This window comes from Phascolarctos cinereus, unplaced genomic scaffold (assembly GCF_003287225.1).
Source record: "Phascolarctos cinereus isolate Bilbo 61053 unplaced genomic scaffold, phaCin_HiC Scaffold_4;HRSCAF=312, whole genome shotgun sequence".
Lineage (NCBI taxonomy): Eukaryota > Metazoa > Chordata > Mammalia > Diprotodontia > Phascolarctidae > Phascolarctos > Phascolarctos cinereus.
In genome coordinates, this window is record NW_027555847.1 from 157886809 (window position 1) to 157899612 (window position 12804).

The 12804-nt window shown below is 40.7% G+C and overlaps 1 protein-coding gene across 4 annotated transcripts in view; it reads left to right on the forward strand.

Moving 5' to 3' along the window:
- The first annotated feature begins 6094 nt into the window (after positions 1-6094).
- UNC13B (unc-13 homolog B) overlaps positions 6095-12804 on the forward strand; it is a 315105-nt gene continuing 308395 nt past the window's right edge. For 3 of the 4 annotated variants that reach the window (XM_020977069.2, XM_020977064.2, XM_020977065.2), the window contains exon 1: positions 6096-6431. In XM_020977069.2, the coding sequence (XP_020832728.1) occupies positions 6410-6431 (22 nt within the window). In that variant the 5' untranslated portion in view covers positions 6096-6409. Of the gene's footprint in view, positions 6432-12804 lie in introns of all 4 variants that reach the window. The other variant, XM_020977063.2, reaches the window with a different exon arrangement.

Below are 12804 nucleotides of genomic sequence, written 5' to 3' on the forward strand. Positions count from 1 at the left end.
TTATACCACACTCTTTTGTGGTGTAAGGCTTCTGGGGATATAGGCCTGAGCCTATAGGGCAAGGCTAATTTTTTCCATATCTATTTGTAGTTTGCTCCAGTTTTTCCTTTAGGAAGGAAGGGATTGTGTAAATCTTTGTAAAAACATCTACTGCCTTACAGGCTTCCTGTTTTTGAAGACATACTGACTGGGGAAATAGCCACTATTTTCATTCTAGACATCTGAAATTGTCAGCAACAGGTAGGAGGCAGTCCTGACTTAGCTGGAGAAACAATGTATGAAAATACGAAGTTCTTTTTAAATAACATTTTAAGTAATTGAGAGAACAGTTCCTGAGTATCTACCCCTACCAAGTGTATCATAGCAGGGCCAGCCCTAAAGCAATTAAGCAATATCTAAGGAGATTAGAACAGACAACAAAGTATTTTTTTTTGAATGTCTTATTGACACCTTTTATTTTTACATCACAGTCATTTCCGGATGTACTTTTCTGGCTTCTCCCCTCTCCCCTGCTTCTACTGAGTCTTCTCAGTTAAGCAAAACCAACTGACACAATGACTGAGTCTGATGATGTATGGAATATTCAACACCTGTAATTTCCCCACTTCTCTACTGTAAGAAGGAAGGTGCTTTCTCATTTCTTATTCTAGTAACTAGTTATTACAATTGATAAGTATATGGTTTCACTTTTCCAGTCATTGTGCATATATTATTCTATTGGTTTTATAGTTTCTCATATCCTCTTCTTCTGCTCTACTTTTTGTATGACAATGTGCTCATTTTTGGTGTTTGCAAAATTCATCTTCATTAATTCCTACAACACTTCCCATGTTTCTCTGAATTACTTATATTTGTGATTTCTTATGGTACAATGATATTGCATTACATTCATAGACAATAATTTGTTCAGCCATTCCCCAATCAATGGAAACCCACTTTGTTTCTTGTTTTTGCACAAATATATTTTAAATCTATTTATATGTCTTTACCTGGCCTTTCAAGATAACTCTTATTCCTTTAGTGTCACCAGCACTTAAAAGAAAAGAATGGTAGAATCATGGTATTCCACTTGGAAGGGATCTCAGGGGTAATTTGGACCAACTTCTACTCAAATCATGATTCACATCCAAACATCTCTGACAGGAAATCATCTTCTCATGATAAAGAGGTTGACTATTGTCTCAAATGAGGTTTTTGCAACATTTCTACCTTCACAGAATCATAGAATTTTAGAGTTGGAAGGAATTTTTAGAAGTCATCTATTCTAATCCATATGTACATTCTACTCGTCCAGGCTTACCTTGTCTTCTCAGGGTCCTTTTATCTTGGAGTTGAAGGAGATCTAAGAGGTTATATAGCCCAGACTGCTGCCCATGCATAAATTATTTCCACAGCACCTCTGATAGAAGGTAATTCAATCTCTGCTTAAGCACTTCCAGTGATGGGGGAAACTTTCTACTTCCTAAGGCAGTCTTTCATTGGTGGATAGTTTTAATTATTAGCAGGATCTTTATATAAAACTAAAATCCTCTTCCTTTTAACTTCTGCCCACTGGTTTTGATTTTACCCTAATTGAGCTGCACAGAATAAATTTGTTCCCTCTTCCTTCTCAGCAGCCCTTTGGTTGTTTGAAAATAGCAGTAATTTCCTACTAAGATTTCTCTTTTCCAAGTTAAATAGCTCCAATTTTTTTTTGTAAGCCTGGGCAATAAAGAACTGCATATCTTTGATTTTTTTTTGTTTTTGTTCTGAATTTAACAAGCATCAAAAAAGAGAATATTGCCATACCAAAAAATAGAATAAAGAGAGGATTATAATACACAAAACCACAAATCACTTATTGCATACAGATTGATTTTTTAAAAAGTATGTAATAAAGTCAATGTTACTTTCAAAGTTGTCTTATTTATCTGTTTCCTTCTGAACTCCTTTTTGTTCTACTTTTTGCATTAAGAAATGCTTCAATGATCTTTTTTGTTTCTTTTGTCCTTTTTTGGGGCAACACCATCAATACTTCCCCTCTCGCTCTGAAGTCTTCTTCCCAATTAAAAAAAAATCCTTGCAACTAAAACAAAACAAAACAAAAACAAAACTCATGATCCTTGTAAACTGTAACCTTGGATCCTAGACAAGCCTGGAATATTTTATATGAGATTCTTCTAATAGGTGGAGAGAATGCTGATACAACATTGCTTTACTCTGTGAGAGGAGGAGTTGCCATGATTGCTTTAGAGAGGAGAGATTTTCTTCTTTGAGAGAGATAGTTGGTATGCCAGATTCTGTTAGAGACCAAGTCCAGGCAAGTGAAGAAAGAGACATATATTTTGGAAGTGGCAGACATGTAGGGGAAACCAGCTCCTTCCAGTTTGCCTTCCTAGAGACTTTGGGGAATTATCCTTTGGGTGTGATTGGGACACTTCTTTCTTAGTTTGAGCTAAGGAGAGCTCATTCGCCCTATGTGTTTATATTCTAAACAGTATTTCTTTCTTATTTCTGTTTGCTATTTACTTAAACACATTGGTTTACTTGTTATTCACTATTTGTGATGGTATTTTATGCAACTAGCATACAGATGGGAAGGAATCAAACAATTAAGCAAAGGGCTACCTTCCTTCCTTTAAGGGAGAGTGGCCAGGGAAGCTTGAGTCTTGTTTTGAATCTATTTTACCCCTAGATAAGCAATATTTAGGAGGGCAGATAGATATAATTCTAATTCAATAACCACCTCAGAGACTGGAGAACATAGATCTCAGTTGGTGGTACACCAGGGCTTACTCACTACTCTCCTTGGGAGTCATTGCCAGTTATCCTGACCTATGTCTTGCTACTGGACTGGAGGAGAGAATGAGACTGATGACTTTGCACAGCCCTGCCTCCCTTAAATTCTATTCACTTGGAAGTCAAGACATCACCCTCCTGATGTCTTTAGCCCTCTTCGAGAAAGAAGGATGAACAACAGTGGCCTCTCTCCCTAGTTATCATGCTGGCTCTCTTCCTCTCCTCAGAGATGTTTCAGATGTCATCCCATATCTGAGCCACATTTATACAACTGTAACCTTTGTCCCAGAATCCATTAGCCTAGGACTCTGTCCTCATTGATGGAGATGAATGTCCTGCCCTGTGTGAGGGACAAGTCAGAGTTGTCCCCTTTAAGACTTCTCAAGTTTTCCTTGAACTTTGAGGTGCTTCACGTGCTTCTGGCTTCCAGGTTTGAGACAGAAGATGAAAAGAGGCCAACCCCAGTTTAGGTTGCTAAAGGAAAGGACTCTGGGAAAACATGAGAGGAGCCAGTAGTCTACATCATATCCCTATTCCCAGCTAGATACAATAGAGACTTTCTGAAGTTTCCCCTTTGGGTGAGATCCAGAACTCTCTCTTGATTGAGCTGAGTTATCTCACTCCCAATAGGAAAGCTTCTTTACTCTGTATAGTCTGGTCTATGTTCTCCTATGTATGCTTTCTTTGATTTCTGTTTTGCTACCAGTTTGAATAAATGGGTTTTCTTTGCTATTCACTATGTGTATTTATCGTGGAACTGGTATTTAGTGGGACAAAGGGCTAAGCCTTGGATATATAGCTTGAGGTCCTCCTTCCCCCAATAATAATGAGACAGAGTATTCAGAAGTTTGATTGAACTTGAATATATCCCCTAGACTAATAATATTTAAGGGAACAGATAGATATAATTGAAGCCTGGTACCCCCTCTTTTTGAGAAGAGCAGAGTGACTTCTGGCCCCAACTTCCTGTTTTTCCTCCTAGCAGGAATTAAAGTCTGTCTTGGAGAAAGTTAGGGAGAGAAGAGGCTAAGAGATATCTATTCTGTCTCCCTTCTGAGACAGCCCTCACCACAGGTGGGTCTCTTTACCTGCAGACCTCTTCTATACAACCCAGGTGGATGTACCTATATGATTATGCGGGCAGAATAAGTGTTACATAAGCATAATCAAGCAAAATTAATTCACACCTTTGCCATGTCCAGAAATGTATGTCTCATTTTGCATCTTAGGTCTATTACCTCTGTGTTCGGAGGTAAGTACCATATGTCATTTTCTGTCCTGACTTATATAGATATTAATCCATTTGTATGTTTTCTATTCCCTAACATATAAGAAACTGCCCAAGAGTAGGGCTATGTCACCCACAGTGTTGCAATAGCCTTCAAAATGGTCTTTTTGACTCATCTCTCCCTACTCTAATTCATCTTCCATACAGTTGACAAAGTGGTTTTCCTAAATTGTAGGCCTCACTAACTCTCTATCCTGCTGTATAAACTCTAATGGCTCTCTAATCTTTAGGACTGAACATAAAGTCCCCTGATGGACATTTAAGGTTCTTTACAATCTGTCCCCTTCTTTCCAGTCTTAGAGTAGATCCACTCTAGAAGCACTGATATAGGTCTACTTGCTGCTCCTCAAGTGGGATACTCCATCTCCTATTTCCCTGCCTTCGAATGATTGTCTCTCATCCCTGAAATGATTTCTCTCATTACTCTGCTTCTTGGAACTCTGTGTTCCCTTCAAGGTTCAACTCAAGTACAGCCACCCTATAAGAGGTCTTTTCTGATTCCCAGAATTGTTAGTTCTCCCCTTCTCCACCTCAGTCCCCCTCCCCCAGGAATTATTTCATAATTATTTATCCATGTACATATTTTCTTCCAGGAAAAGGCAAACTCCTTGAAGGAAGGACAATTTTTGTCTTTGTATAGCCAGCCTAGTGCTGTGCCTACATAGTATAGGTACTTAATAAATGCTTGTTGAAGGAAGAAGAGAATAAGATACAGCCACAAATAAATGTAATACAAGTTAGTATATAAGAAATGTCACCAGAGAGTTCCAAAGTGCTGCATAAGTTCATGAAGAGTAAATGATTCACTTAAGGCTACACAGTCTATAGTTTTCCAACAGGGAAAGAGGAGGAACTTCTCTCTTACTATTCCCCAGATAGGGATATAGAGGCACAGAAAGTGGAACATACTTGGCCAGGTCCTCTCTGCATGAAATCAGCAGAAGCCAGATTTTCTTTTTCTAATGGAGAATATTTCTAGGGGTTCTTTTAGCTCTCTGTTAAAACAAATATTACTGAGTAAGTATAATCCTCTACTCCTCCAGCCTTGTCAGGCATAGGGCAATATGAGTTTACATTATTAGAGCTAAAAGGCATCCAGTCCAAATTCCTCATGTTCCATTTGTGGAAACTGAGACCCAGAAAGGTGAAGTGATTTCCCCAGCATCTTCATTGGTCCCCAGTCCCTTCATTTTCCATTGTATCTTGTTGCTTCTGCCAATCATTTTAATATTTAATTTTTTGCCTCATTGCTTGATAATTTTTTGGACTAAATTAATATTAACTCTCTGCAATAGATAGAGTACTGGCCCTGGAGACAGGAAGACCTGAGTTCAAATTCGATCTCAGACATTTATTAGCAGTGTGACCCTGGGCAAGTCACTTAACCCTGTTTGCCTCAGTTCCTCAACTGTGTAATGATCGGGAGAAGGAAATAGCAAACAACTCCAGTATCTCTGCCAAGGGGTCACAAAGAGTCGGATCCGACTGAAATAATGGAACAGCTCCAAGAGGGTTATCCTGAAGCAACAAGCTGAGATTCTTCCTAAAGTAACCCGGCCAAAGGTGGGAGGAGGACTTAGAAGCCCCGTCCCCGAAGTGGGCGGAGCAATGGACTGCCACGCTCCTCCTCCTCCAGGTGAAGGAGACTCCACCCCTCTTTGCTTTTGAGCTACTTCCCTATCCTAGAAAAGCTTGGAGGCGAGTGTGCAGGTAGGGATGAGAGTGTATGTGCGTGTGCGCGTGTGCGTGTGTGTGTTTGTATCTGGCTTTATTCTTTGCCGAAGCCACACCTACTCGGAGAGCAAGCGCAAGACCCCGCCCCTGTCTCGCCCGTCCGGCCGCCTAGGGGGCGGGGCCGGGGCAGCCCTCGGGTGCTGATTGGTTAGGGACAGGGCGGGACGGGGCGTGGTGGCGGGGCCCGGACTCCGCCCGGACTCCTCCGGGGCTCCGCTCAGCCGGGCGGAGGGAAGAGGAAAGGGGGGAGAGGAAAGGGGGGAGAGGAAAGGGGGGAGGAGGAGGGGGGAGGGTCGAGGTGAGGGAGAGCTCGCGCTCTGGCTGCTCCCTCCTTCCTCCGAGATGGCGCCGCGTCGGCTGCCCCCGCCCCTGCCCCTGTACCTCCAGCGGGTGGTCGCGGCCGCCCGGAGCCCGCTCCGCTCTTGAGGCGCGGGACCAGGCAGGGGGCGGATCTCGGGGAGCAGCCGGCGCCGCCCGCTCGGGGCGGGAGCCATGAGGAGCGGCCGGAGCCGGGGAACCGGAGGCGAGCGGTAGCCCGAGCGGCAGCGGCACCTGCTGAGGCGGAGGAGAAGCGGGGAGCAGCGGCTCCGCCCGCGCCTCTGCCGGACCATGTCTCTACTCTGTGTGCGGGGTGAGTGAGGCCGGCACCCCCACTTACCACCCTGCCTCCCCAAACTCCGTGGGGCTGGGCTCTTAACCCCCACTCGGACGCCGGGGTACGGCGGCGTCCATCCCACCTGAGCTCCTGGGGGCGGGGCTATTGTTGGAGACCCCCCCCTACCCAGACCTCTGGGGTGCCGGGTACGGCGGTGTCCATCCCACCTGAGCTCCTGGGGAAGCTGGGTTATTGTAAGAGCCTCTCCCCCCTCCCCACTATCGAACTCCCAAGGGAGCTGAGCTTGTAAGATTCCGCCCGCCCCATATGAACACCTGCAGCAAACTCTGTTATTTTAAGATCCCTCCCATCTGAACACCTTGGGGAGCTGGGTTATGGTAAACCCACCCCTTCCCCAACATCTGTACTTCGACACCCCCATCGGAACTCTTGAAGAGTTGTAAATTATAGAGTGGCCTCCTAAACTCTTAGGGAGCCAGGTTATGGTAGTTATTATATTAACTGAAGTTTATATACTACTTCAAAGTTTGCAAAGCATATTACATATTTTATTTCATTTAACCTTCCCAGTAGTCCTGTGTGGTAGGCACTACTGGTCTTACACTCTCTGTATTATGGGGAAACAGGCTGAGAGGTTAAATGACTTGTCTATGGTCACACAACTAGCAAATATCAGAGGTGGGATTCAAACTCAGGCCTTCACAACACTTGTGCTGTGTAGCCCCCTTTCCACCATTAAAAAACAAACAAAACAACAGCCCCCCTCCCCAAAAGGCTACAGTAATTCTAGTGGAGTGGTATTTTTACATTCTTGTAGCTTCACTTCTGGAGAGTAAGAATATTGTTTTTTCCTTTCCTTTTCTTTTTAAACTCTTGTGGAGGACAGTTGTTAGTTGTTGTCAAGTTTCCTGCCAATTCCAAGGATCACTATGGTGTATTATTGTTGGCTAGCCATGTAGCAGCATTTTTCTATGTCCTGCCTTACTGGCCAGTGGTTGATAGTCTGGGCTAGGTCCTGGAGTGATTAGAAAATCGACAAGGCTCATTCTGTATCATTCCTTCCTCCACCCTGTCTTTCTCCTTTCTTCCTCTCCTACCTTTTCTCAAGAAATAGAAAAACTTACAGCAGGTATTACCCTGAGCTTTACCTTTTTTTTCCTTTTACAATACAGCTGTTGGTCATTACCAGTGAGGGAGCAGTATGGCCCAGTGGAAAGAACACTAGAGTCTTAAGTCAAAAGAAATGGTTCAAATCCAGCTACCTATAAATATGGCCTTGGGCAAGTAACTTAGTCGCTGGGCCTTGGTTTCCTCATTTGTAAAATGAGGAGGTTGGACTAGTTGACCTCTAAAGTCTGTCCTAGCTATAAATCTGTTTTTCTGGGTTTATACTCTATCTCTCTTCTCATTTCCTCTTCCTTTTGTAAGATTGCAGTCTAGATTACTCCCTTGTATGATTTGATGTGCTGTTGTGAAAGACTCTCTGTCCTTTCTGGGAAGAGTGTAGGAAGGTCTGTTTTATCATCACTCCCTTCAGAACAACTCAGGGTATGAGGATCCCTGTTGTAATTTCGCTAGTGACCTTTGCTGTAGTGGATGCAGATGTTCGGGTGTAAAATGTGCTTGAAATGATCTAGGATATGGTATTTGGTTTTGAGAGGTTATATATCTGGTTACAAAAATCAAGTCACTTGTTGCACCTGGTCTTATTTTACAGCTAAAATTTGGAAAATTCACTGATAGCACCCATTGGTAACCACTGATAGCAAAGACTTCCTGCTTTATTCTGTGTTCAGAACAAGGGGCAGATAAGTGACTTGGTTGAATGAAAATTTCCATTCTTTATTCCTTTATGGAACCTCTTAGTGGAGTCCACCATTGGAGAATTTTAGATTTAGTTTTTCCATGTGCTCTACTTATACTGAAGTATTGTTTTGCTGCTCTTGATCCTGTCTCCCCTTCTGCTGCCAGATGGAAACTTCCTCCCTCCTCCTCTCTACTCTGCTCTCTCCCACAGGATTATTAAATCCCCATTAACCCAGTCCCCAAACTGGGCCGTGGCTATTTCTAGAGATTATATAACACATTGAGGCTTTTTTTTCTTTTTCATTTTAAGCTTGATCTTTCATTGATGAGATTTTGCTTTGATTTTGATATATTTCCCCCCAGTGGGGGGATTCTGGGGATTCTTTGTTTACAGAGAATTACTGACATTTAGGTAACAAGGTTTGAGTAGAGAAGAACTTCATAGTGCACCTTGTTTCCTTTATTTTTTGTTAAGGACAACAGTGACAAAAAATCCTCGGTGATTTGAATTAGTCTTATTCTCCTGCAGTAATTGTGTTGAGGGATACTACTTTAATTACATAAAGCTGCCTATAGTGATTATGCTACCAGAGATAGAAACAAGTTGCCTCAGTAGTAATCAAAGCATGATATAACTAATTCTTATGACTTGACTATCAGGAAGAAACTTTCTTAAATCCTCTTACATTAATGAGAAAATCTTGCTTAGATTTCAGTTTTCTTTGGTCTCTAATTAAAGCCTAGCAACTCTCATCAGGAAATTCTACCCTCCTACAGCACTTCAATTGCTCCTATTGTCACATTTCTGTGCCTTTTGTTTTGTCTTCAGTCTGGTCACAAACCTGTGTAAGAACCTATATCACAAAAGATGATCAGATTGTTAATCAAGTCACATTTGTATATAGTTATACAAATATAGATCAAATATACAAAATTGTAAATACAAAACTATAGATCTATATACAAATTAAAACAGCTATCTTTTAAGAAAAAGGTTACTTTAATGTGTTGGTTAAATATCATGGAAAGATGCTTTTGGAATGGAGAATAAAACAAAATTTCTCTCAAACCTCAATTATTGCATTTAATCTTGATGGGGATACAAAGGACAGGCAGCATGATGTAGTGGCTAACTTGTTGGTCTTGGAGTCAGGAAGATGTGGCTTCAGATCCCACCTCTGCCCCTAGCTGTGTGTGCTAACCATGGGCAGACCATTAAAAACTTCTCTGAGTCTGTTTCCTCATTTATAAAATAAGGAGTTTGGACTGTATGGTCTCTAGGATCCCTTCCAGCTCTAAGCCTGTACTGGATAATGGTCTGAAAGCAACCTTCTGTGGTAATACTACACAACACAATTCCACTCCACATAACTTTGGAGTAGCAGTAGTCAAATGCAAACAATAGCTAATTTACTGTAGTAGTTTCTGCAGTATGCAGTACTTATGGAAAGTATCATCATTGTTGGTGCATCAGTTTTTGCTCAAATACCCCTTTAGATGAATGATGCAAGATTCCTCTCTCTTCCTACACCATCCCGATTAAATCAGTCATAAAATCTTGTTGACTCTTCCTTCCATAAAACTTCTGCCTTCCTGATTCATCCTTCTGGCCATGTATGCTTAGATGAAAATAATATGCTTCATTAAAAAATAAATTTTTGTTAATATAATTTTTATTGATGTAATCTAAATTTCCCCTGGACTCCCCACCCACCCACTTTCCTTTCCTGGAGAGCCATCTCATAATGCAAAAAAAATTTTTTTTGAAGAAAAGCTTATAAAGAAGCCTTATAACTGTTCTTCTAGTCTTTCTCTAATTAATCCCGCACATCTAATCAGAGACAAGATATTTGTTTGCCTTAGGCAAGGTTTGAAAGTTGAGCTCCCCTGCATTTTAAAAGTATGCCCCCCTTCACTGTTTTCACTAGAAGATTTGAATCTTTACTGTAATATGTGACTTAACTTATCACAAAAATAAATACCAATATGCCATGGAAACTATTTTTTGGCACTAAAATGTGCATTTATTAAAATATACTTAAAAGCATATTTTTATACCCTAGACAGCTGTGTATCTTGCTTATAGCTAGTCCTGGTTCTTTATTACCATAATAAAATATGATGCCACATTAATGGTGAAATTTCCTTGCTCATCCTTTAATAGTTCCTCACTTACTAGTGGGTGAAGCCAAAGTTTCTTAACCTTGGGTTCAATCTAGCCCCAAACTACCTCTAGTTTTATTACCCACAACTCTTCTGTAGGAATCCTTTACTTTGCTTTTATTGTCTATTCACTGTCCCAAAGCCTGTCTTTTTAATTGTTGACTTTGGCCATTGCTCATATTATTTCCATAATGTGAAATCTCCTTTTAATTATTCTTCCTTTATCCAAGTCTTATCTGTCCTTAAAGACACAATTTAAACCTTACCTTCGCTATGTAGGCTTTTCTGACTCCCTCAGCCTGCAGGAATTTCCTCTTTCTCTGAATTTCTATAGAACTTATTGTTTGTTCCACTTAACAATTAATCATGTTTTCCTTTTCATGTACTTTGTATTGTTTTGTACTGTACAATATAATCTCTGTGACAGAGGCACTGGTTAGACCACACATGGAGTTTCATGTTCAGTTAGGGACACCACACTTTAGTAATGATGTTGACAGATTAAAAAGGGCAACTAGGATGGTGGTGAGCTTATGGAAACCATGGTATATAAGGAATGATTGGATAAAGTAGAGATGTTTATTTTAGTCTGGAAAAGAAAAGAGAGTTAAGGGGACACGTTAGCTTTTTGAACTATTTGAAGGGCTGTCACATGAAAAAGAAATTTGACTTATTTTCTCTGACTTCAAAAAGCAGAAAAAGCATGAATGAATAGAAACATTAGGGAGGCAGATTTCAGTTCAATATAAGGATGCATTTCTTAAACTTTAGAGCCGTCAAAGGGAAAACAAAGAATGAGCTGCTTTCTGGGACAGGGATTCATTGGGAATATTTAAGCAGATTCTGGAGGACTCTCTTAGAAAAGTTTCCTGATTTTGGTGGGGAGTTTGATTAGATGATCTCCAAAGTTCTTTCCAACTTTGAATGTAAGATTCTATTTAACTCTTGTTAGTTAAGTGTTCATGTGTATATGTAGTCTTCCTAACAAAATTATAGGGTTTTTGAGGGGAGAAACTGTTGTCTTACTTGCCTTTGTTTAGTCTCCTGAGCTAAATTATAAAGTTTTTCAGGGCAGGGACCATTGTCTTATATGCCTTTGTACTAATCTCTACAATGTCTAGCAAATAAGACCTTTCCAATGCATATTTTTATTGTTTTGATTCTATATGGCTCCAAAGTAGCCAAACAACTCACTGTGATGTGACTGACCACAATAAGATACTCCATATTCAGGACCTTTGGGCTTACTCATTAACTCCCATTTGTTGCCATAATGTGGCTTGGTAATGACTCTGCTTTGTTGAAAACTATACCAGTACAGTACAAATTCTGGCTGGCTCTGTCAGTTATGTTCAGAGCTGCTCATCATCTCATGGTGATGAGGGCTACTAGTAGCTCTATTGAGATTGTTTTTTAAAGACATTTTGGACATACACATTATGATGAAATCCCAGATCTGAGGTAGCCAGAGGCATTAAACAAAGGCCTAGGTATTCTTCAGGAATATGAGATCCTTTACCAGAAGCTGAAGATGATATTTTCATATCTGTTCCATGGTCTCAGAGTCTTCTAATGTAGGAGAATAGTAACTTTTTGTACTGTGAACCAATAAGTCTATTCTGGACCTGCAATTTTCAGGTCATGATGCCATGTAGAGTTGGAAGATGACATGGAAGGAGATCTTCCTACCAACTGACAACTTGAAACTTGTACTCTTATTTTCTGCTCTCCCTTCCCCAAACTTCACAAATGGTCTATGTCCAGTACTGTCTCTACTAGTGACTAATTACATTTATTTTAAGTTAGGTAAGCCTTTGTCTATCAATGCACTCAATAGTTGCTGGGATAGTTTCAAAGCTGAAAGAAATTTGGGCATTGTAAGAAGTCAGCATATGACAAAAGATGGGAATAGTCAATGTTGGAGTGATTGTGGGAAGATGGGTATGTTGAGGGTTGAGAGGTTGGGACGCCTCAAAAAAAAAGCCAAAATACAAAATGGGTTGTCTGGAATGAATTCACAAACTCAAGCAATCTTAAGTCAAGTTGCAAAAAGTTTATTGTTATGCTTTTCAGTGGGGAAGGGTTCTTAAGGAACCTGCAATCTTAAAACAGTATAGCTAAAGTTTATATAATATAAAATATGATAAGACATGTGTCAAATATGCTAACTAGGTGATTCAGGGCGGGATTAGGGAGCGGTTAAGGGGTGGTCAGTTCTTAAAGAAACATGAACTTGTATCTACTGTACAGGCATTTTACCCAGAGTTCACTGGGAAAAGCCCACAAGGGGGCCACATGGAGGTGTAGTTTTAGGCCTGCTACTTCACTAAGTTAACTAGAGTTCAGGGGTAACTAAGAGTTGTCCAGTCTGCCACCAATCAACATCTTGTTTGACAAGATAGATGTAGGGAGTATACAT